General features: G+C 35.8%; 1 protein-coding gene across 5 annotated transcripts in view; it reads left to right on the forward strand.

The window, feature by feature from the left end:
• Positions 1-26,214, forward strand: part of THSD7B (thrombospondin type 1 domain containing 7B) — a 799,570-nt gene that overhangs the window by 712,369 nt on the left and 60,987 nt on the right. For all 5 annotated transcript variants that reach the window (XM_044768990.2, XM_044768984.2, XM_070507604.1 and 2 more), the window contains one exon: positions 5,695-5,845. In XM_044768990.2, the coding sequence (XP_044624925.1) occupies positions 5,695-5,845 (151 nt within the window). The remainder of the gene's footprint in view (positions 1-5,694; positions 5,846-26,214) is intronic.

A 26,214-nucleotide genomic window follows, 5' to 3' on the forward strand; every position in this document is an offset into this window, starting at 1 on the left:
GTTTGATTGAGGAAAAACACACTTGAACCAAAGGGCCTTTAAGTCTTACTTCTCAGCTCAAACCTACAGAGCCTGATATAATAAAAATAGCACAACTACCAAATTTCACTCTGTTATGAGCTGAACTGTGCCCCCCCCCCCAATTTATGTGTTGAAGTCCTAACCCAAAATGTGGCTGTATTTGGAGACAGGGTCTTTAAAGAGATACTTAATGTTAAATGAGGTCACTGGGGTGGACCCTAATTCCATCTGAGTGGTATCCTTATAAAAACAGACGATTAGGACATAGACACACATAGAGGAAAAGACCATGTGAAGACACAGGGAGAAGACAACCATCTACAAGCCGAGGAAACAGACCTCAGAAGAAAACAATTCTGCCAACACTTTACTCTAAGACTTATAGCCTCTAGAATTGTGAGAAAATCAATTTCTGTTGTTTAAGCCACACCGTTTGTGCCATTTTGTTATGGAATCCCTAGGAAACTAATACATTCTCATTGTGTTACATACTTTATGTGTATGATCACATTTAGATATGTGAAGCAGATTTTCCAAGCATCTTGCATTCCAAATTATTATTGACCTTAATAGGATGCTGTTAGAATGAGTGAAAGAGTTCATCTTTTCTCTTTCTTAAAATCTCCAAACTGTAGGACATCTTCATGATTCATCTGTTACTACAATCATTTATTAATTCAAAAAATATTATGAATATTTATCTTCTCAGGCACTATTCTAGGAACTGGGGATAAAAAACGTGAAAAAAAGTTTCTGTCTTCAAAGAACTTACAAAATAGATATGCAAATTAATATATAATGTAATGTCTTTGCTATGAAATAACAAGAAGAAAAATAAAATTGGGATGGAGTGATGGAGGATACTGTTCTGGAGTGATAGGTCACCAAAATATTTGAGGAGAGACTTCAATGAATGTAAAGATCTATAGAAAGAGAATTCAAGGGGGAGGGAATGTCCAAAGCAGGAACCTTCTTGGCTTGTTATAACGAGATGCCCTGTATAGATGGTGCCAGTACTCAAATCATATCATCTTCTACAACAAAGTGAAAGGATATTATTCTGACTGCAACATGAAGCTATGAAACGCTTGAGACAGAGGGAATGAGATGCTCTTATTTAGATTTGAAAAGGACCTTGCTGGATGTAGAGAAGGTATTATAGTATTTGGCATATAAGTAGGAGCAGGGATGAAGGTTTGAAGGCCATTGCAGAATTCCAGGTGAGAGAGGTTGATGGTCACATTGGGTTTAGGAAGAGTGAAGATGGTGAGAAGGTCACATTTGGAATATATTTGGAAGGTAAAGACTATAGGATTTGCTTATGAAGTAATTATAGAATGTGGAAGAAAGAGAAGCATCAAAGATGACTGCTAAGTTTTATGACCTGAGAAATCATAGGAATGATGGTGGCATTTGTGGAGAAGAAGAAGATCAGAAGCAGGTTTGAGAGAGAAAATCAAAAGTCAGCTTTTGAACACATTAAATTTGAGAAAATATTAGGCTTCTAACTGAGATATTATAATCTTGATTTCAGAGAGAGAAGGGGAGCTATAAAGCTGGGCATTGGCAGCTTATTAACTTGATATTTATTAATAAGAAAAGATGTAAGAAACTGAGCCCTGGGGAACTCCAGTGTTCACAGATTTGAGCAAAGAGAAAGAAAGCTACAAATGAGACTGAGAATGAGCCAGTAGAATAGGAGGAAAACCAAGACAATGGGAAGATAAACAAGAGAGTTTTCAAGAAAGAAATAATAATCAATTATTTCAAATGTTTCAATTGTTTCAAATGGTTCTGGGAGGCTACTAAGATGAGAATTGACCATTGAATTTGGTAATGGAGAATCTATTGAGAATGGTGACAAGAGATTTCTCTGTATGGTAATAAAAGTGTGATTAAAATAAGTTCGAGAAGTAATAATAGAAGGAGAGGAGGCAAGGAAGTGGAGATAGTGTAAGGGGAAAGAACTATTCCTCTACCCTCTAGGTCCTTCTGGCTGGTCTGAGAGTTAAATTGACATGAGACAGAATAAAAGGAGAAAGTCAAACAAAATTTCATAACATGCATACAGGGGAGAAACCCAGGAAATCTGAGTAACTTGCCAAAATGGCTGAAGCCATCACCTTAAACACTTCTTCAGCTAAAGAAAAAGGAGGATGTTGGGAGTAGTGATTTGGGACTTCAAAGGGGAAGGAGGCATTTTACATGGAGATGGAAAAGCAAATGTTTGATAAACCCATGTTTGCTGGGCGATCTACAGACAGTGTGACCTGAGAGAGAGAACTTTAATGAAAATGGGCTTGGCAAGGATCCTCCCAGTCTACCGTACCCAGAGTTATCTTTGTGGTGGTAGGTCTTGGAACAGACCTTTTATCTTGAATTCTTTAGGTGGTTAGGGCAAAGGTCAAAGTTTCTTTCAGAGTCTTTTGTCCTTAAAAATAAGCCAAAGAGACAGATTTTGGGGTGACCTATTCTGATCCCCCACAATAGCAAATATAGACATGCTTTATTTAGAGCAGTTTTGCAATTAATTTAAGTAGAAATGAGGTGATGACAGAAGGGAGAAGTGGCAGGGAAACTGATAATGCAGGATATGCAGGGCATACCTCAGGGGCATTTTCACTTGAACATTCCTGAAATTTCAGTCTTTTTAAGTCTTTACTCTTGGGCTTGTCAGAAACTCCAGAAAAGGAAGTCTCGAGAACCTGGAAAAGGTAAGGAAATGGACTCTCCTCTAGAGCCTCCAGGAAGGGATGCAGCTGTGCCAAAGTGCTGAGTGAGCCTGGTGAGATCCATGTTGGATGTCTGTACTACAGAATTGTAAGATAATAACTTAGCATTGTTTAAGCTACTCAGTGGTAATTTTTTCAGTATGTTAACTTTTACTTAAACCCTTGTTTTCAATAGGATGTGCCCATCCTTAAGAGGAACATGTTCCTTAAGAGGAACCCAAGACCTTTTTTGTGACCCTCCCCAGATAATAAACATTCAATAACCTACAGTGGTGGGGAGGAGCCATCACCTCACTGTGTGGATTATGGGAGGGGATCTGAGGGCCTGGGTGGTTCTTAAACACACTTTCAATAAATCTCCCAGTTTTTCAGCCTCACTTTCATCCACATTTCAAGAGGTACTTGGTGCCGCAGATTCCCAAATATTTCATGTGTTCTGTGGTATAAATGGAGTTACTTTCTTTGTTTTCCCTTGAAGGCTTAGTATTTAGCTTTCTTGGGGTGCTAAGGTGGTTACCACTAGCCCATTTATTTTGCATTTATTACCTTTGTCATCTTCCATGTTATTTCTCCTTGTAGGGCAATGCCTTTCCCTCCTCCTTGGTGTGTTTTTTTTGTTTGTTTATTGTTTGTTTTGCAAGAAATTCCTTTACTATTACTTTTGTATTGGGAGTGAAAAAAGACTAATGCGTATGTTCAACTGGACAATACTGATCAGAAAGAAGTCTTACCTCTTCTTTCTCAGTGAAATAATAAAAGGACATCAGCTAAGAGTGTGCAGGCAAGAAGGAAAGCAAATTCTACCTTCTAAGTTTGTCCAGAGAAAGACATTTAAGCCATCCCATGGTCCCTGCTTCCACTATTGACTAACACCACAGGAGAAATTAAAGTTCGTAGATAACTGTATATCATGCCTCCCTACATTAGAAGGCATTACTTACTTCTCTCAACCACTCTCGGTTAACCTCCTTTATGTAATGTATAGTTTTTCATTATTTAGCACCTCATAAAGCTAGTTTTATTTTGTACCTGGTGATAGACTGCGTTGCAATATTTTTAATGTTTTTGAATTTTTTAAAATTTATTGTATGTATAAAAGGAACTCCTAATGTATAGGATAATTCATTCCAGTGTAGCATGATTTGGGGAGCATGAAAAGGTCTCCAGCCTCCCCTCTTAAAATGCTTATTTCTTGGCTGTGGTATTGTGCGTGAAATTACCGGATCAGCAAATGGCACCATTTATCTCATCATCATTGTCATTGTCACCTTTGCTTTGATCCTTATCACTAGAAGAAAAGATTTATAACAAGAGAGATCTTTGTCTTTTTTTTCAGTTTTGTGCCCTAGCAGCCAAGCCAGGGCCTGGTGCATAGTAAGCCTCAAAAATATTTACTAAATGAATCATTATTAACAATGTACCCCAACACCTGTCAAAAGAGGCTTGCATGTAGTAACTCTTTATTAAACATTTTTGAGAAAACAATTTTAAAATAAACTTCTAACTGAAATATAATATAAAGGCAGAGAAATGCCCACATCATAGGAATGCAGCTTGATGAATTTTCACAATGTGAACACACCCATGTAAGCAGCCCAGAGGCCAAGAAACAAAATTTTACCAGGACTACCTAAGCCCCAATCAATCAGTAACCATTCCCCAAGGGTAACAACTATTCTGACTTCTGACACTATAGATGAGAATTGCTTATTTCTTAACTTTATAGGAGTGGAAACATACAGTAGATACTCTTTTGTGTCTAGCTTCTTTTGTTCAACATTATATTGTGAGCTTCACTCATGTGCTTTCATGTCACAATAGTTCACGGGTTCCCACCATTTTTTTTATAGCATTTCATTTGATGAATTTACCACAATATATTTATCTGTTGTACTGTTGTTAAATATTTTGACTATTTCTAGGTTGGTTAATTATGAATAGTGCTATTATGAACATTTTCAGTCAGGGTTTTTTTGGTGCACATTTGAACACATTTCTTTTGCATATGTAAATAGAAGTCGAATTGTTGGGTTACATGGTACATACCTGTTTAGTTTTAGTAGATACTGCCAACTAGCTTTCCAAAGAGTTTATGCTCCAACCAGTGGAGTAAGAAGAGTTACAATGGCTCCACATTCTTGCCAACCCTTGATATTTTCCATGTTTTTTATTTAAGCCCTTCTGGTGGAGATAGAGTGGTATATAACACTTTGGTTTTAATTTGATTGAATCAATAGCATGATTATTTATCTCATCTTCACCATCACTTATCTCAAAGCCTGACACACAGTAGACCAAGCAACTATAATGTATGCATCTATATCACGTGTTCAGTTGCTGCATGAAAAAGCTTGCTCATTGCCCTTTGGTTTTTGATAAGAAAATTCCTTACCAAAATGCAGAAAATTCCTGAAAGAAAAACATGTTCAATTATTTTTCACATCACTTTGCCATGACCTTCATCGTGTTGCACAAGATTAGGAAAGTTTAGATGATATGAGATAGAAGTCTAGGGAAGGTCTCAAGAGTCACAGGAACTGTGGAGCCTCTAGCTATCACAAAGCGATGGATTCATTCAGAGAAGGAGAGCCTTCAAGATTTATTACAATAAAAAGAAAATTCACTTTATGCTGGACCTGAGTAAAAGTACTGTAGGTCTCTTTAGATAGAAAGTTCCTCAAGGATGACAGTTGTCTCCCATTGTTCTCTCCGGCTTTGTCTTCCCATTGTTCTCTGCTAAATAAAGGGTTCTACGCTGAGTTATCACTCCATAAAGGCTGACTGGGTGAAGAGGGAACTTCTTTTCCCCTGGTTTCTCTGTTGGGCTTATTTTATGTTTAACTGTCTTTGAGGGGTAAGTAACTATAATCCATCATAACTATTTTAAATTGACTCTCCACCGTCTGAAGTAATCGAGCTGTCTTATGATCTTGCCTTATAGATGTGTGAAAGCTGCTGAGAGTGAAGGTGGAGTAGTGGATAACAGCCTCTGCAACCAGGATGAAATTCCTCGAGAAACCCAATCCTGCTCTCTTATGTGTCCCAATGAATGTGTCATGTCCCAGTGGGGACCTTGGAGCAGATGCCCACAGGTAATTTCTCTTCCCTTGTCAATGCCCTAGTCTCCGGTGCTGCCTTCGCTGTTGTTCTGTGTATATTCACAATGCCACTCTCCAAAGCATTCTTCTAGTAACATGGGAAAATACTTTTGCCTAAGAAAGCAAAAGAAAAAGAATTTCAGCTGGTAAGACTGAGCAATTTAAAATGCCAGTGGTTCTCGTAAAGCCTTTATCATGGGAACATGAACAAGGAAAATGAGCCTATAATGATCACACTGGGATTGAAATGCACGCCCATTGTTAAAGGGGTCTTCTGTAGTACCAAAATGGTTCTCATTATAATCTCTTGGTTCTGTTCCATTTTTATCCTGGCAGAATCAATTATATCTTAGTGGCTCAACTCCACTGCGTAATTTAGCTTCTGCTAGTGATGATCTATTTTTGCCTTTCTCTGTTTTCCCAAAGATGAGGTGTTCTTTTATCATGTTCTTCATACAAAGCTGATAAAAAAAAAAAAAAGAAAAAAAAATTTTGAAGTCTAAATAAAGTATTTGTCTTGATTTTTCTTCTTTTTTAAAAATGGAAACATAACAGGAGTATGGTAAAATATTCTTCAAGTAATGTGGTTTAATATTCTCAGATGTTAAATTCTGATATTTTAGACATGTATTTCTGCCTAAAGAGCTAATACAGCAAATGAGGGTAAGGAACATGCTAAATGGCTCTGAACATTAGGAAAGGAAGAATTAGGGTACTTTGAATTCAAGGATGATACTGACAATTTGTAGAAAGATTGTGTAAAATCTTTGTATGGAAATGGACAATATTTTTGAAATCAGCTAATATCCTATATTTGCAGTTTTTAATTATTGATTCCTTAACTATTGCAAACTTACCTTTGACATTTATATAATTGTGTTCTTGAAAGAGATTTATCTTTCTTATTCTTTTTTATTTGTTGAGCTGTTCTTTGTGAGTAGGACAAAACAATATTAAGATGAAGAGGCCTCAATAAGGGGGAATTTGTAGGAATGGAATGTTTGCCCTTAGTCATTTATTTAGTGTGTAGCTTGAATATAATGAAAGTTAACATTTATTGAGCACTTACTGTATGCAAGGCACATGTAAAAATTATTCCCTTTATTCCTTGCACCAATCCTACTAAGTACATCCTATTATCAGTCCCATTGTACAAATGCAGAAACTGATTCTCAAAAAAGCTAAGTAGCTTGCACAAAGTTCCGCACGGAGTAAGTGATGGAGGTAGGAATGAACCTTGTTCTGTCTCATGAAGCCAGAACCTTCGCTCTTACATCCATGGCTCACTTATCTTTGAAGAATTAAGGTAGATTTAGGCTTAATACTTCTCTTTCTTTAAGATGCAACATTTATTTTAAGAATAAAGCAAGTTATTTTACCTGTCTGTATGATTATTTCATGACTGACTACATATATTCACACTTTAGAGATTGTGGTAGCATACACTGTTTATTAATCAACTTGCAGAAGAATTAGCAACCTGAAGTTTAATTAAATGTAGAGGTCGTGATCTTCCTCACTTCTTTTTTTCTAATTTGCTCACAGAAGGCTCCATTAAGCTGTAATCACTTTGTAATGAAAACGTTGCCCTCTTAAGTCAAGATATCTGGCCACTGAACTAAAACGTTTGTTGTAGGAGCATTTTATACAATGTTGTGATGGCCTGGCATCCTGTGTTTTTTTCTTCTGGTTTCTAAAGGCTATTTCCTTTAAAGTTTGCTTTTTTGAACATAATCACTCTGTTTTTGGAGTGTTTAGAAATTGGAGAGAGAAAAAAATGTTCCAACCTCCTTTCATGTGTCTAGAAGATGACATAGACAGTTACTCGCTTGTCGGCATGAGGTGACAGTGTTGTTCCTTCAACTGCTTATGTACCTTCACGTTACATAATAATAATAACAGCTATGACAATAACAATAGTAACTTTCATTGAGCACATCTTATGTAACCAACACCGTGCTGGCGTTTTATAACTATGATATAGTTATAACAGTAACTCAGGTCTGTTTGACCACAATAGCCTTGTTCTTTCTAGGATGGCACCGCTGCTCTACAATATAAATAAAGACTTTAAAATGGGGAAAAAATGGTAATCAGGGTGCACATCTGATTATCTTCCCTATTTCTAGGTATTTTGCATAATTTTAATAAATTGCAACATCTTATCATAGTGCACCAACATCATAGGTGCCTAAGCAGTACTTGACAATGATCATAGTCATGATTATAGCAAAGTTAGAAGCTGGATCTTTGTGCCTGAAGTTTAATTAGCACTTTAATGTGCATTTTCTGAGAAAAAGAAAACAATTATTGTATAATTGTTCTCTATACCATGTGCTGATTCGCAGATTCTAAGTATTGGCCCTTATTTTACCAAATTCTCCTTAGATAGTCTGCAGTGTGACACATCTTAATGAAACCAATTCACTATGGGTTTTTTTCTTCTTTTTCTTCCCAGGATGGTTCTTTAGAGCCAAACACATAAACAAACAAAAAATAAGCTCCCCAAAAAACCTCAGAATATTTCTGAGACAAAAATATGATTCTTTTATATATCTAAAAATACTCTGAAATTTATATTTTGATTTCTCTAAAAAAACTATGATTAATATGAAATAAGCTTAATATGTTTTTAAATGTGGCGAAGTAATTATATTTGCCAGTTAATTAAAAGAAACTTAGAAAAACCAATTAATCAGTTAAAAGTGTTTCTTGAATTCATAGTATGTGCCCTGCATTCTGAGGCCAAACCTGTGACCTAGCATCGCCGCCACTGAGGCACAGTCCTCAGTATCTTTATAAATACATGCTGAGTGGGTGTAGCGAAGGATTCAATAGCTGACTAGCAGTGTTTATTAGTTCATACAATGGTCACTGATTATGTGGTAGGCACTATATAAAATGATTAAAAGTGCACTTCCTCACTTCTGGGTCAATGATTTTCACACTAGTACACATAAGAATCCTCTAGAAAGTGTGTTAACACACAGCTTCTCTGCCCTACCCCAGAGATTCCAATTCAGTATGCCTGGGGTGGGGGCCCATGAATTTGCATTTCTGACAACTTTCCAGGTGATGCTGATCCTGTTGTTCTGGGGAAGATTCTGAGTCATAAGGCTCTTGGGCATTACGTCCAAGTCACGTTCTTTCTCTTTCTCACTTTAATTGCAGTTATTTGTTGTTGAACATTGAATGAACACCTATCATTATGTGGAAACTTAGCTTATATTTACAGATGCTTTGCATGTGCCAGACAACGTGCTTAGCACTTTATATTTATTATCCTACTTAATCTGCACAATGAAATAGATACTATTTTTCCCCAAAGTATAGATGAGTGAACTGAGCCTCAGAGAGGTTAGTAACCTGTTGCTTTTAAAGAGCTAGTAAAAGGCACAGTGACTGTTTAAGCCCAGGTAGTCTATGTACTCCCAACCACTACAAAAGAAATAAAAGCCATACTTCCTGTCCTTGAGAATATTATAGCCTATAAAATCTGTTGTCTCCTTTTCTGGTTTACTTTGGTTATTGGATTTGTGAAGGAAGATGTCTCTAAATTGAATAATCTACCTCATTTGAATAGTTTACCAAGGAAGGAAAGGAAAGGAGTCATCTAACGCCCTGGGATCCTTGCTGGCTCTGTGATTGTGGCCAAATTACTCAGCCCTCTGAGTTACAGGTACCTTAACAGGAAAATAAAGACAATAAGAGCTTTTTGTTCAGATTGTTTAAGGATTAGAGATAATATGTTTAAAGTGAATAGCGCAGAATATAACTTAATAGGGTTTTTAAAAAAAGAAGAAGCAGCAGCAGATCAAAACTCCCTTTTACATTGTTTACAGTGTGGTCAAGAAGCAGAAGACAGGTAGCCATACATTTTCTAAGCCATACAGGAAATATTGCTTCCCCCACATGAAATGAATTATTGCTTGATCTTACAGAAATAAAATGTCACCTCCTTTGCTGAAAAATGACATGCCAAATTTAATAGTAGTCCCCAAAAATAAGGCATCAGAAAGATAATTATGAATGACTGGGTTGCTGACCTTATAGCAACTGCCAATTGCAAAGTGTCCCAAAGAGCAAACAAAACAAAGGCATTAAAAATTGTATTGGGACCATTTTAACTGTTTTGAGAAGGACTGGAGACTGTAAATGGATCAAGCAAAAACAAACAATTCAAGGTGGAATTTGAAGAAAATGGAAAATCATGTTTCAGTTATTTTCATTTTCTTGTTCTCATATATATATATATATCATTTATTTTTTGACTCTAATATGCTCACTTCTCTAGAATATTTTAATGTGAAAGGAAGCTTATGGATTTTACATATGAAAACAAGATATGCAATAGTGTTCACTCCTTAAAGGAATGTGTATGTGTGTGTATATTTACATACACACGTATGTACAAATATATATGTATATATTTAATAGTTCCTTGCTTATTACCCAATATGCCTCTTTTATCTACCTAATTTTTTCCAATTTTTATCCTTATCCTTCATACTTCAAAATTATACTGATGAGTATTCACAGAATCATATATTCTTTAAGAGCTGTTTATAAATTTCTGAATGCAGAAATTGCTCAGCCCCTGACATACCTGAAAGAATATATGGTTCTCTTCATTTATGCTACCAATACCCAAAGAAAATTTCCACTGAGTAATACAGATTTTCCATTTATGACTCTCCTTAGAGGCTCAACAAAGGAATTTCTTAGACAATAATCTTGATAGGAGAAAGCAAAGAGGGTCTTGGAGCTGAATTTCCAAACCAATGTGTACTTTACGGAAGCACACCTTTGGAAACCCTCTCCAGAATGATGACTTAAGTTTAGCAAACCTGCCTGAACTTTGATTGATTCACTTCCAGCTGAATGCATGACAGTCTGGCTAGAACTGGAGCCAGGCATCCCCTTCCTCTGTGGGAACTGGGGACTCATTTAACAGCGGCCCAAATGCAACTTCATGATCGAACAGTAACTCAAATCTTTGCGTTATTAGCAGGACAACCTCTGAAGAAGGATCGCAAAGGACGACTTTGAAAGAAACTGCATACAGCATCAGTGTGATTCAATCTGGATTCTCTCGTAGACTTAATATTGTGCTTTCAAAATAGTCTTATTTCTAGACTCTTCTCTTTTCTCTAACTCTGCATGTGTGCAGGATATACTGGTGAAAGACAATGCAGATGTATACTGACAGATATACACTGCTATTACTCCTTCAGGCAAAGAAACTGCTTGAAAAGAGAGAATTACAGACCAGTTTTCTAAGTGTTCTAGAATTAAGCATTTGCAGTTAAGAAAAATACCTTTTTTTCATGGTGCTCCAGTGTTATTTCTGGTAAAGACTGTCAACAATGAGATTTTATTACTGACGACTTAGCATTTTCATCACCTTACTTCTGAAAGTTATGTTTCTGGGGAAGCAGATTACCTCAATATTTGCTACTAGTACTCAGCTCCAAGCGCTTCTTCAGCCTGTCCTCGTAGTCTGTAACGTGCAGATGACAGCCTATATTTGTCTCTGGAAGGCATGTCTAATCGTCACGACCCTCAGGCTGGCTAGTGCTTTTCTTCAACTCAACTGAAAGCCAGAGAAGGAGAATGATGATAATTTTCTATACTGTGGCCTGCAAATTCTGGTCGCTTCCACTAAATTGATATTGGCTCTTGTCAGAAGCTAATAATTCATTACCCAGTGCGCAATGAGGTTTAATATCACTTAGAACCATTCTTATTTCCAGAACCGCATTAGGCCCTACAAAACCAGTGCCTCATTTCACACAGTATAGCAGCAAATGGCAGTCTTCTAAAAGTAGTCTTTGGGCTGCTCCAATTTTTCAAATTTAATATGTTTGTTATCATTCTTTCTTATATAGTGTGATTTCTTTGAATCTCATTATCACCAATTTGGAGTACAAAATAAGGGTTCCATTGCTCTCAATATCTCTGTCTGTCTGTCTGTCTGTCTCTCTCTCTCTGTATCTATCTTTATTTATACTTCCATTTTATGATAGAAATTCCCAGAAAAAATAGTATAATGAACCCCATAAGTTGATCACCCAGCTTCAACAATTATCTACATATGACAGTTTTCTTTCTTCTTCCCCACTTATCTGTTCTCTTATAGATAACTTTAAAGCATATCCCACATTTCATATTATTTCATCCTTTAATATTTCTATATATCTTCTTAAGAGATAATGACTAATCACAATTACAGCAAAACATAACCACGATACTTTTTGACATGCTGTAGGAGTATACTTTTTAAAAGCTAAAATCATGACTCATACAAAGTGTCAAAGATTAATTAATTTATTAATGATTAAACCAGCATGATTGTAAGGCTGGTTCAAAAAGAACTGGAGAGGGCAGACAACTTTCACTTCCAGCAATGAAGGAGTAGCATTGGATTTACTTGGATCAGATTGGATTTATGCTTCTATTGTAAACAACTAAAAAAAAGAGCAAAATATATAAAACAATAGTTTTCACACATTGGACAACAGGTAGCATGGAACTATGGTCCTGAGGGAATAAAACCAAGTGAGGTGAGCCTTGCAATCACCATAGTTTCTGGATGGAGGTTCTTTCTGGACGGTGGTGCCAGGAATGAGATCCCTACAAGAGGATAGTGAGGAGCCAGAGATCAGAGATCTGAGAGGTAGAAGAAGCTGAAATTTGAAGGGCAAAATATTGAAAAGGGTTTAGCCGGGCAAAGAAAGAAATCTAGATATCTACACAGTTCTGAGTTCTTGGCTAAATACTAATTTGCATATGCATGGAGTGAAACTCTGTGAGTTCAGGCAAAGAAAGTCTTCGGGGGAGCTGCAAGTTGTACACATTGCAAAGCTCACACAGGTCTGGGAGACGATTTAATTCCATCCTGCCAGCACAGAGATACCTACTCAAGCCCTCAGGCCATTTGGTAATAACCCAACAAGGGTTATGACTCAGGAAGAGGGCTACATTAGCCCTAAATTAAAATCTACTCTAGAATTTCCCTAATGAAATTTAAAGGCAAACCTTGGAAGGATTAGCCTGATCCACAAGTAACTTTACTGACTGCCAAAACAAACTTCAACACACTTAAATGGAAGACAAAAAGCCCCAAAATTGAATGGTGTGAGAGACACTATGTCTAGGAGTGGTTAGTGACTAGAAGCCATGATAGGGGCTTGGGTAGTGCTGGTAATATTTTATTTCTTGAGCTCTGGTCTGCTTATACATATGTGCATTTTTCTGCGTGTATCTTTTACCCAGTTACTATACATATGAAGGCAAATTATGCAAGAGGAAAACCAGTCAATGGAAGCAGACCCAGAAATATCAGATTATAGAAATTGAAGATAAGGAACTTAAAAGCAGATATAATAAATATTTTAAGTATGCTCTGGAATTTAAGGAAAAATATGAACATCATGAGGAGTGAAATAGGAGATGTTGAAAAGAATCTATGTAATTTTTAGAGATTTAGAATACAGTGTATAAAGTGAAAAATTTACCAAATGGGAGTAATAACACATTAGACTTTGAGGAAGAAAAGATGAGTGAACTTAAGACATATCAATAGAAATTACACTAAAGCAAAGAAAGAAAAAAGACAAAGAAAATTAGCAGAGACCAAGCGATCTGTGGAACATTAAGTGGTTTGACATAACTGTAATTGGAGCTCTTGAAGGAGAGGAGGCAGTAGACAGAAAAATATTTAAAGAAGGAATGGCTGAAATTATTCTAAATCTAGGGCTAGCTGTAATTCTCAGAGAATATCTTCTGGATCATATAAGCATGGTTGATAGTATTCTGAGAACAAAATAGGGAAAAATGCTAAAAGTCTCAACGTTTGTTGTGTAGGCAGTCTTTTACTTAATCCCTTTATTTTCAAAATGATAGTTCTGTGCTCAGTGGTGCCTAGAGTCTCCAGTGCAGAGAATTCTATTTTGCCCTTCTTTGAATAATAAAGTTCTAGTCTTTAGACAGAGTTGAGGAAGGCAGGCATCTAGCTATGCCAAATGGGCAGAGGGTATGTGGGGGGGTCTAATTATTTCAAAAACACGCTTTCAATCAGTGCTCTAGTTTTGAGTGTTAATCCCACCTCCTTTTTCAGATATACTTGCTGCTCAAATTCCTGGTCTTTTGGGGGCTTTACAGAACAAATCAAGTTCCACTTTCCCCATGGCTGATCTGAGCTTTGGTACTCCCAGGTCAGCTGAGGCAGTTCTCACATTGCTTTTCCAGTTGCTAATTTTTTGCTGTTGCGCCTTTCCATCATCATCATCATCATCATCATTTGTACACCTTTAACAACAAATTCCTTTACTTTCATTTTGATCCCTTTAATATAATTATAGTCATATTTCTGGAAGGGGTTCTGTATAATTTGCCATCTACAACTAAAATCTTTATCAATTGAATCTTAACACAATTTATGGTGTCTCATGCCACAGAAAAGTACTTAGTTTTTAGGAACCTAAGTTTCATTCTTGCTTGAAAAGCTCACAGATTTACAATTTTAAAAACATGTTTCTAATACTTTAATTGCTTAAAAATATATAAAGATATTTAACTCATCTGGTATTTAGTTTTGTATATAGTTTGAGATAAGCCTTTTTTATTAAATTCCAAATGAGTATTCCTCCAGTAACTTGTTTGTGTGTTCCATATTCTAGGTATTTTTTTGGTTTGTTTGTTCGTAAGAGTTTTCTCATGTTTTTCTTGCATCCAGTTAAATTTTTCATGACAATTAGTAATGCTTTTTCTCCATGTGCATTTCTAACTGGTTAGTTCTAGTATCTAATTTAACTGTTGGGTGTTATGTGTAACTTACATCCACCACGTTTTCTAAATTTTCTTATTAATTCTACTGGTAGTTTTGTTTATTAGTTCATATTCTTAGGTTTTCCTCATTGTATAATCATGTAACCTATACAAAACCATATAATATGCAAATAATTACTTTAATGTGTTTTTTTCTAGACATTTTAGTAGCAAAACTTTCTCAATAATGCTAAAAATCAAATAAAAAATCATTTCAGTCTTTTCTTGGTTTTAATCATAACATGATGTTTGAGCCATTTTAAACAATACTCTTTCATGTTCATGTTTAAGAAGTTTCTCTAAATTTCAATATATATGTAACTATAATATATCTATATATACATATATGTGTTTTTGGTAATGACTATGCAGTTTTATCAAATGCTTTTTAGTATTACTGACATTATTTTTAGAGTTTGTCCTTTATAAATATTATGATTTTAAAATAGAACTTCTAATTTAAAATGTGCATTTATTCTCAAAGTAAACTATTTGGTTGTAGTTTATCATCATTTTAATCAGTTCAGGATGTTTCTCTCACCCATTTTCATTCCTCCCATCTTAACATATTGGATTTAATATTATGCTTATTTGAAAGGTTTCCACATTTTCCCTTTCTCTGGACTAATTTTTTAAAATATAGGAATTAGTTCTTTGAAATGTTAAATACATCTGGAGCCAGAATATATTTCAATGGTGTATTTTTGAAAACCTTTCCAATTTCTCCTGCAGTTATGTTCTTTTGAAATCTTCTACTTCTTGAGCCAATTTTAGTCATTTATATATTGCAGGAATGTGGCATATTTTTTGCTAAATTTAAAAAATTAATTCAAGTAAAGTATATGTAATTTTCTCTTTTAATTCATTTAATCTCATATATCTATGATTATTTCCTTTTTCTTACTTTTTACTACATACTGAAAGTGTGTATTTGCATATATGTGTGTGTGTGTGTGTTTCTGGCATTTTGACACTTCTATTCTGGTCAGTATATTGGTATTTGACTCTTGTGTTGTCTGTTTTAATTCATATAGCTTAAATATATACTTTCAATATTTAAACAAATATATCCTATCATTTATTTCCTTTTCCGTGTTGGGGCTATTTACATATCTTATTAGTCCTAATAAAACCCCTAACATTTTTATTAAACTTTTAAAGAAAAAATACTTGGATATTCATAAAATTTTTATTTTATCAGTATTTAATTTGAAAAGATTTTTACCTCATTCTATCCATTTTAAGACATGGTATATTTTCTCTTTGTTTTTTAATCATGAAAAGTTTTAAGCATATAGAAAATTACAGAGAATTATAAAAATAAATCTTTGGTGTCCAACTTCCAGCTTTGTAAAATCTTAATAATTCGTATACTTCATTTTTTTTTAATTCAACACTTTTTTATATATCTCTATGAAATTTTGTGGCCTTCTTTATGTAGACATTTTAAGTTAAGTTTATACTTAAGCATTACTATTTTAAATGACACTATATACTTAAAATGTTATTGCCGGCATGGAGGCAAAGTTTTGGGGTTTAAAAAAATTCTTTTCATGTTTCTACTCATTTCACTAGACTTTTATATTTGCTCTTTCATATTTTAGGTCTGCTCTTTTGGTATTTTAAGAGAGATAACTATATCATCTCAAATAATGAATGTATCATTATTCTGATGTGTGTATAATTTTTTCTTTTCTTATCAGAACTTCTGTAGTTGGGCAGAGCTAACAATAACCATGACTAATTATATACTAACGGTTATGGGGCATCTTTGTCATATTGCTGAGTTTCACTGCAATGTCTAGGATTTCGCCATTACTGACTATTGGATTGAGATAGATAATCTGTAATAATTTTCTTTTGGCTTCAAGGAACAAAAAATCAAGACCAAACCTAAGACCAAGACCACCAAACTGTCACTTATATAAAAAAAAAAATCATAGAAAATTGAAGTGAAATTCTTGTCTGTTGAGTCCACATCTCTCTTCCCGGGTCTTCCTGATTTTTCTCTTTGCTGTCAGTACCTGCGCTTCACTTTGCGTGTCTGAGCTGCGCTGTCCCTGTTCCTTTCTCCTGAAAGGTGCTCACAGCGTTCTCTTGTGCAAGGCCCAGGAAGAACTAGACCACCGGCTGAGCGGTTTACCGTGACTAATACTGGGCAAAGCATTTTTGGCCCAGACACAGCAATGTGGGGCACATGGAGCCTCATCCCACCATGAAGAACAAGCTAGAACTACGGGCAGGGTGAAGCCAGCTGGACTGAGAATTTGGATATGACAGGCCCCATGACTGGCAGCTAGTATATCTGACTATGATAGCAACATGTTTATTTCTATATGTGTATGAGACCTTATCAGGCATGGATCTTAGATTTTCTTTAATAAATACCTGGCGTGCATTGCAGTCACTCTGTGCAGACGTGTACGTGTGTGTGTGTAAATTGCTGATCTCGTGATATTTTGTAAGTTCTTTATAAGAATCATCTTTGCTTTCCCAGGAAAAACAACCCAACCATCCACAGTGTACTGTATTTTTTAGTGTAGCGCTGGGTTTTTAAAAAATATATATTAGTATCGATATTACATAATTGAACATTTTTTAAGTGCTTTTGTATCATATTTGTATAATTGAGATTGACATAATTTTCTTTTTATGTATTACTATTGCAAGCTTTTGAAGTCACAGTTATCTCCGTGCTGTAAAATAAACTTTTCATGTTTTTTTCTGTGTTTTCTTTTCAACATTTGTTGAGCTAAGAAAGTATGTGAGTCCCAATGGTTGAAAAAATTTATATGTCAGGGGCTGGCATGGTGGTGCAGTGGTTAAGTGTGCACGTTCCACTTCGGCGGCCTGGGCTTCCCCGGTTCGGATCTTGGGTGCGGACATGGCACCGTGTGGCAAGCCATGCTGTGGTAGCGTCCCACATATAAAGTAGAGGAAGATGGGCATGGATGTTAGCTCAGGGCCAGGCTTCCTCAGCAAAAAGAGGAGGATTGGCAGCAGTTAGCTCAGGGTTAATCTTCCTAAAAAAAAAAAAAAATTGTATATGATAATGTTTGGACATAGCCTTTTGATAGGGGACCTTTAGTCATGTCCTCAGTTTCCTAAGTTTATCAGACCATTTAGGATTTCTATTTTCCCTTGAGTTAATTGTGGGAACCTTTTTTTTTGATACATTAAAAAATTCCCCTTGGGGAGGAGACTTTCTTTATCTGTTATTGTATCTGCTTTCATTTTCCATTGTTTATTGTTTTTTCTCTTCATTTATTTTGGTTAAATTTGCAGAAGTTTATCCAATTTAGTGATTTCAATTTCAAAGTTTTGTTTCATGACCAATTCTAGTCTTTGTATTTTTATTCCCTAATTTGTTATTTTTGCTTGTTGTGCTTATCAATCTATTTTCTTTGGATTTTATGGTACATATTTTTCAACTAGAATAAAACACTTTTTAATGTGTTTACTGTCTTTTGTTGTGAAGAAAACATTCAAGGATGGTAATATCAGGAATATTATAGGTTTTATCTATAATGGAATTTGAGAGGGTGGGACCAGCTAGAAGATTAAGGGTTTGGCTCTAATCTTAAATTTCATATGAAGTATTCTTATTTTCACTGTTGTCTAAAAAGCCCGTCAAGATACAAATGTACTTATGTCCTAAATAGTTGTTTTACAAAGTATATGTAAGTTTTAAAATTTCAGAACCTTTCCTAGTTATTTAATCATTTTTATTTCTCTTTGTTTTAAAACTGTCTTGAGGTTTGCTTAGGAGACTCGTGTAGGATCAATATTTGTTGATGTTCCACTATGCCTGAAAAAAATGAATTATTGCCTTTCTTAGGATATATGCACATGAATGGAAAAATTCAGCTCTGTTTATTTTATTTTTCAATATTCTTTTGTCTATATTTGTCATTAGCCAACTTGAAAAGTTACAGACTGACAGTGGTACTCAGCATACTAGAGTATGCTATTATGATTATATTTCTGTCAAATTCTCCTTGCCTTTATAATTGTGTTTTATTTCTATAGTTTGATACCATGTTATTTAGCACAATAAGCTTCGTAAATGTTTGCTTCAATAATTTTCAATTGATCTTTGTTTCACCAAAACTGTGCCTTTTTATTCCATTTCATCTGACATAGGTCGTTCTGGTTCACTTAATTTTTATTTGTGTTATCTTCACTCAAATTTTTCTTATGTTATTTCTTTTAAAGAAGACTACTATTACAAGTATACATTATGTTTTTTGCCTTTCATAGGAGTGTTTAAAATTTATTTTAATTAATTTATTTTTTTTTTCCTGAGGAAGACTGTCCCTGAGCTAATATCTGTTGCCAGTCTTCCTTTTTTTGCTTGAAGAAGATTGTCACTAAGCTAACATCTGTGCTAATCTTCCTCTATTCTATGTGGGATGCTGCCACAGTGTGGCTTGACGAGTGTTGGTAGGTCCGGCCTGGGATCCTCACCTGAGGATTTTTATAACTGGCATTTGTGTTTTATGCTTTAAAAAAGGATCCTTCAAATTTCTATTGTTTCCATTGGCTTTATGGACTATGCCTTGCATTTTTCTATGCACTTGAGTAATTTAATATTACTACTTTCTTTAATTTTTATAAAAAATCTTGTATGTTTCTCTATTATAAACTTATGAACAAACATTAAATTTTGAACCCTGCATATCTAAGGTATTTAGCTTATTTTATTTCTTCCCCAAATTTCCTATCTTTGTCAGTGTAATCTGAAATTATAGATCTACATGATTATTTTTTTCAGCTTTTCAGCTACATAATCTCATATTATTTGTAGATTTCCACATAGAAAATGTTCATCTTTTTCTATTAGAACATGGTCCTCTTTAATTGCTGTATTTTAATTGTGAATATCACCTCGAGCACATTGGAATGATTCATTGAGTTTCTAACTTTATGATGCCAGAATTTCAAGTGCTTTAGTGTATTCTAAGACCATAGCCATTATTCCTACACCACCTCTCATTTTCACCTATTGCTTGATGCATCTTTATCCACGCTGCACTTTTTAAATTATCCACTATAGTATGGTTTAGGGTATTATATATACATTTTCCCTTTACAATTCTAGCAAATTTGTAATAGTCTTTTGATGAGGTGTCAATTTCATACATTAAAATTCACAACTCTTGAGGATACAACTTGATGCATTTTTACTCTTTATGTATTTGATTAACCACCAAATAGATCAAAATATAGGCCAATTCTAGCACCCTGCAGGCGCCTTGATGCCACTTTTCAGTTTCCATGCAGTTTCCTACCCCAAGTTAGCCGCCATTCTTACAATTCTGTCACACCTAGTGTGATAGATGTGAACTTCATGTAATTGGAATTATATAGTATGTACCTTTGTATCTGATCTCATTAGCTTAATATTATGTAATTCACAATATAAATGGAATCAGTATGTATTATTTTATGTCTAGCTTATTTTGCTCAATATCATGTTTTTGAGATTTGTGAGTATTGTTGAAAATGTCAGTGGTTTCTTCTTTGTTGTTGCCAAATAGTATTTCACTGTAGGAACATAGCTTCATTTATTTATGTATTCTCTTGTTTGTGGACATTTGGGTCATTTCTAGTTTAGGGCTATTATGAATACAGCTACTCTGAACATTCTGTGTGTCCTTTTGTGGATATATGCACTCATTTCTCTTGAACACATATTTAGGAGTGGAATAGGTAGGTCATAGAATGGGTATATATTTATTATTAGAAATATTCAGACAATTTTCAAAGTTATAAAACATTTTATACTACTTTCAATGATATCTGAACGTTCCAATTCTAATACATCCTCATCCACATTAGGACTTTTCTGGGGTTTTTTTTCCTTTTTAAATTCTAACCATTTAATTGGGTTTGTAATAATATCTCCTTGAAATTTTAATTTGCATTTCCCTGAAGATTAATAATGTTGAGTAACTTTTCATAGGCTTATGGGGGTGCTTAGATATCTTATTTATGAAATGCCTGTTGAAGTCTTTAACCTGTTTGTTTTTTAAATGCATTGACTTATCTTTATTTGGGGGTGGGGCTTGGTTTTCCCCCCCAGGTTTGTTGAGACATAGTTGACAAATATCATTGCATAAGTTTAAAGTTGTACAGTGTGATAATTTGATATGCATATATATTGTGAAATGATTTCCACAATAAGATTAGGTAACATATCCATCACCTCAAATAGGCACCTGTTTTAGAAATTTTGTGGTGAGAACATTTAATGTCTACTCCCTTAGCAAATTGCAAGTATACAGTATAGTATTGTGAACTATAGTTATCGTGCTCTACATTAGATCCCTAGAACTTATTCATCTTGCAACTGAAAGTTTGTACCTTTGACCAACATCTCTCCATTTTTCCTCACTTCCCAGCCAATGGCAATCACTATTCTATTCTGTTTTTGTGAATTTGACATTTTTAGATTCCATATATAAATGAGATCATACAGTATTTATCTTTCTCTGTCCAACTTATTTCACTTAGCATAATGCCCTCAAAGTTCATCTATGTTGTTGCCAATGGCAGAATTTTCGTCTTTTTCTGGCTGAATTATAACTTAGGCTGTTTCCATGTCTTGGCTATTGTGAATAATGCTATAAAGAACATGGGTGTTCAGGAATCTCTTCAAGATAGTGTTTTCACTTCCGTTAGATATACACCCAGAAGTGGGATTGCTGAATCTTGTGGTAGTACTATTTTTCATTTTTTCTGTACTGTTTTCCATAATGGTTGTACCAGTTTCCATTCCCACAAACAGTGTATGGTGGTTTTCTCCACATCCTCATCAGTACTGTTATCTCTTCTCATTTTGAGGATAGCCATTCTAACAACTGTGAAGTGATATGGCTTTGATTTGCATTTCCCTGGTGATTAGAGATATTAAGCATCTTTTCATGTACCTGTTGGACATTTGTATGTTTTCTTTGGAAGAATGTCTATTCAGGCCTTTTGCCCATTTTTTAATCTGATTATTTGATTTTTTGCTGTTGAGTTGTATGAATTCCTTATATATTTCAGGTATAAATGCCTTAATAGATATATGGTTGGCAAATATTTTCTTCTGTTCCATAAGTTGCCTTTTCATTTGGCTGATTTTTTTTTTTTTTTTTTTTTTTTTTGCTGTTTTGTGTTTTGGTATCAGGGTAATGCTGGCCTTATAGAATGAGTTTGGAAGTGTTCCCTCTTCTATTTTTTGGAAGAGTTTGAGAAGGATTGACATTAGTTCTTCTTTAAATGTTTGGCAAGATTTGTTAGTCAAGCCATCTGGTCCTGGATTTTCGGTATTGGGAGATTTCTGATTATTGATTCCATCTCACTCATTATTTATCTGTTCCGATTTTGTATTTCTTTATGATTCAGTCTTGGTAGGTTGTATGTTTCTAAGAACTTATTCTTCTAAGTTGTCCCATTTGTTGGCATGTCACTGTTCACAGCAGTCCTTTATGACTCTTTGTATTTCTGTGATAACAGTTGTGGTGGCTTTTCTTCCATTTATGATTTTATTTATTTGAGTCCTCTTTTATTCTTGGTGAGTCTGCCTAAAGGCTTATAAGTTTTTTAAAAGTTTTCAAATAACCAAGTCTTATTTTTGTTGATATTTTCTATTGTTTTCATAGTCTTTATTTCATTTATTTCTGCTCTAATACGTATTATTTTTCCTTCCATTAACCTTGGGCTTAGTCTGTTCTTTTCATAGTTGCTTGAGGTGTAGTTCCTTGGGTTATTTGAGATCTTTCTTTTTTTTTTTGTTAAAGAATAATAACCTCAGTAAAGGCCTGAAGCAAGTACTCTTTCTCTCTTTTTTTTTTTTTTTTGCTGGGAAAGAGTCTCCCTGAGCTAACATCTGTTGCCAATCTTCCTCTCTCCCTTTTTTTTTTTCCTCCCCAAAGCCCTAGTACATAGCTGTATATTCTGGTTGTAAGTCTTTCTAGTCCTTCTATGTGAGCCGCTGCCACAACATGGCTACTGACAGGTGAGTGGTGGTGTGCCGCACCCAGGAGTGGAACTCGGGACGCCAAAGCAGAATGTGCTGAACTTTAACCACTAAGCCATCAGATCTGGCACAAGATCTCTCTTTTTGTTTAATGTTGGCTTTTATAGCTATAAACTTCCCTCTTAGAACTGCTTTGGTTGAATCCCATAAATTTTTGTATGTTGTATTTCCATTTGTATTTATCTTAAGATATTTTTGAATTTCTCTTTTCATTTCTTCTTTAACCCATTGGTTGTTCAGGAGTGTGTTGTTTCATTTCCATGTATTTGTGAAGTTTCCATTTTCCTCCTGTTAGTGATTTTTAGTTTTATGCCATTGTGGTTGGAAAAGATACTTGATATAATTTCAAATTTCTTGAATTTGTTAAGATTTGTTCTTTGACTTAACATATGATCTATCCTGGAAAATTTTCTGTGTGCACTTAAGAAGACTGTGTATCTGCTGCTGGATGGAATGTTCTGTTTGTGTCTGTTAGGTCCACTTTGCCTATAGTGTTGTACAAAGCCACTGTTTCCTTGTATCCTTGCATTGGTATCTATGCATTTGAGGAAGCAGCTGCCTCTTTCAGTCTGTAAAGTTTCCCTTCTGCAAGGAAAGACCTTCACCGGTCAGCTCAGTTTGGACTTCTGGATAGGTTAGCTAGTAACATCTGCAAGCAGGTGAGGCTTGCTGTTATCTCTAACTGGGCAGGGCCATTGCCCATGTTCTGAGGCTGTAGGAGTCCTGCCTGGGTTCCACATTCAAGCAGGACCACTGGCTGGGCTCTCTGGTGAAGCAGGGCTGCTGGTTGGACTGCATCATCAGATAGGGCCACTACCTGGGCTCTGCAATCACCTCTCGTTGGACAGAGTCATAGGCTGTTTCTGTAATAGGACAGCACCACTTGTTGAGCTCCATGATTGAGAAGGGTTGCTGGCTGGGTTCCCTGCCTGATTGAGGCCACAAGCTGTTCCCAGCAATTGGGGAAGGCTGTAAGATGGGTTCTTTTGCTAGGTGGGGCTGTATGCTGAGTTCCACAGCATGATGGTACTGTAGGCTGAGCTCCAAGGCTGCCCGTGGTCACTGTCAGGCTTCCTGGTCAGGCAGAGCCAGAGATTATGCTCTGCATTTGGGCTAAGCTGCTGGCTTGGCTGTCTGCCTAAGCAAGGCTTGTAGGATGGCCTCCACGGCTGCTCAGAGTCTCTGGCTGGCTCTCTAGTCAGGCATGACTAGAGGCTCCTCTCAATAGTTGTACAGGGTTCCTGGCTTGTTCCTCTGCCCAGGCTAGTCATTAGATAAGCTCCATGGCTGACCATGGTCTCTGGCAAGGCTTCCCAGTTGGGTGTGGCTGGAGACAATGTTCAACAGTTGGGCAGGGCTGCTGACTTGCTTCACTGTCCAGGCTGGGCTGTAAAATGGGCTCCATGACCAGATGGCCATTGGTGGGGACCCAAACTAGACAGAATTGCTAACCAAGCTCCCTAGCCAGATGGGGTCACTAGCTCTGCTATTCAGATGGACAGGGCTGCTGGCTGGCATCTCTGCTTGGGTGCCACTTCCAGCATAAACGTGGTCTGCCAAGATCCATGCAATGGTTGCTGTGAGCCCCGCTCCCCTTGTCTATCTCTATCTTATCCACAATGGTGCAGCTTGCTGACTCCCGCAGTGATCCCCATGACGAAAGACATAGGTGGGCCTTCTGGGAAGGCCTTATAACACTGGGGAAGTTGTATGCGCACCTTGGGCTCTCTTTTTTTCCCACTGGAGAAACTGTAGGCCCAGGGAGACCCTCTGGTTGCAGTGCTGTGCCAGCCTGGGGGAGAGTTAATGTGGCCAAAGTGAAACCATTCCTCTTACCTTTTAATGCAGTTTTTTTTCTCAGTTTCTGTAGTCCAAAGGGGAGCTTTGGCCTCACCTCAAGGTTCTGGCATTTTCACAAAGGCATCTCGTCTATGGATAGTTGCTAGTTTGTCTTTCTGAGGGGGACTGAAGTTGGGAACCACCTATTCCACCATCTTGGGGACGTTACTCTCCTATTTTTATTATTGATTTAAAGACGTTCTTTGTATATTTTGGATATAAGTCCTTTGTTAGATATATGCATTCTGAATATTTTTTGCCAACTTCTAGCTTATCTTTTTACCTTCATTAGAGTGGGTTCTTTTGTTTTGTTTCAGCAGAGGATTTTAGTTTTGATGATGTCCAATTTACTGTTTTATTTTATGGTTAATATCTATTTAGCCATGTCTAAGAAATCTTTACCTAACTCAAGGCCATAAAAGTGTTCTCATATATTTCCTTCTGAAAGGTTTATAGGTTTATTTTTCACATTTAGATCTATGGTCTATCTCAAAAAAAATTTTCATGTGTAGCATGTTTTAGGAGTGTATTAGTTTGGATTCTTCCAAAGTTGGATCCTGAGCCAATAATTCAGTGAAAGTGATTTATTAAGGAAATATTCCTGGAAAAACCAATAAGGTAGTGGGGATGCAAAATTGAAAAGGAGAAGAAACCAAGCAAGGGTGCCTTTTCAAATGAAGTCTCTGACTCAGCCTGATCTTGAAAGTAGCTCTGGTGCATAATTATACCACAGAGTTGTCCCTTCTTGAGGCAAAGGAACTAGGTTGTGTCCCCTGCCACTAGTCATTCACCAGCTTTAGGCTGCCTTTTTGAGTGAGGATTAAATCTTGTAGGCACTTTTAATTCTCCTTAGTGTTTCAGAAAGACAAGATAAATGTCCAAAGGCAATCATCTGAGAGTGAGTCTCAGGTGCAAGTAACTAGACACAAACCAGGCAGAAGCAGAGAAAAGGGTACTCAGAGCAGGTAAAAATACACAAAGGAATCTGAATGGTGCACCAAGAGTATGTACTCTAGGCTGGATGCTCCCCATCTCCATACAGATAGCCAGTTCCTCCAGTATCATTTATTGAAGACCTTCTTTTCCTCCATTGAATCACATTGTTGCCTTTGTATACCATGAAGTGGACAGTTATGTGTGTTTCTGTTTCTAGACTGTCTGTTCTATTGATCTATTTATCTATTCACATATCAATATTACACTTAATTACTGTATATTTAAAGTAAGAATTAATATCTGATAATATAAATCCTCCAATTTTTAATTCTTAAGATTTTCATAGCTATTCTGTGTATTTCACATTCCCATATACATTTTAGAATTGAATTGGCAATGTATTCCAGCAATTCCGCTGTATTTTTTGATACTGCATGGAATCTATAGATCAATTCGAAGAAGACTGATACCTTAACAATCATCTTCCAATCCATGAACATGGTTTATCTCTCCATTTTTGAGGGTTTCTTTAATTTCTTTCAGCAATACTTTATAGTTTTCAATATAGAGGTCTTGCATATCTTATTTTTTTACTTTTGTTTTCATGTTTTTGATGTTACCTATAAATGAAATTGCTACTTTAATCTTCCCATTGTTGGTTGCTACTATACAGATATTCATTAATTTTTAAACATTAACCTTATATGTCATTACTATGCTGAATTCATTAATG

The sequence above is a fragment of the Equus asinus genome, chromosome 4 (assembly GCF_041296235.1).
Source record: "Equus asinus isolate D_3611 breed Donkey chromosome 4, EquAss-T2T_v2, whole genome shotgun sequence".
In the NCBI taxonomy this organism is placed as follows: Eukaryota; Metazoa; Chordata; class Mammalia; order Perissodactyla; family Equidae; genus Equus; species Equus asinus.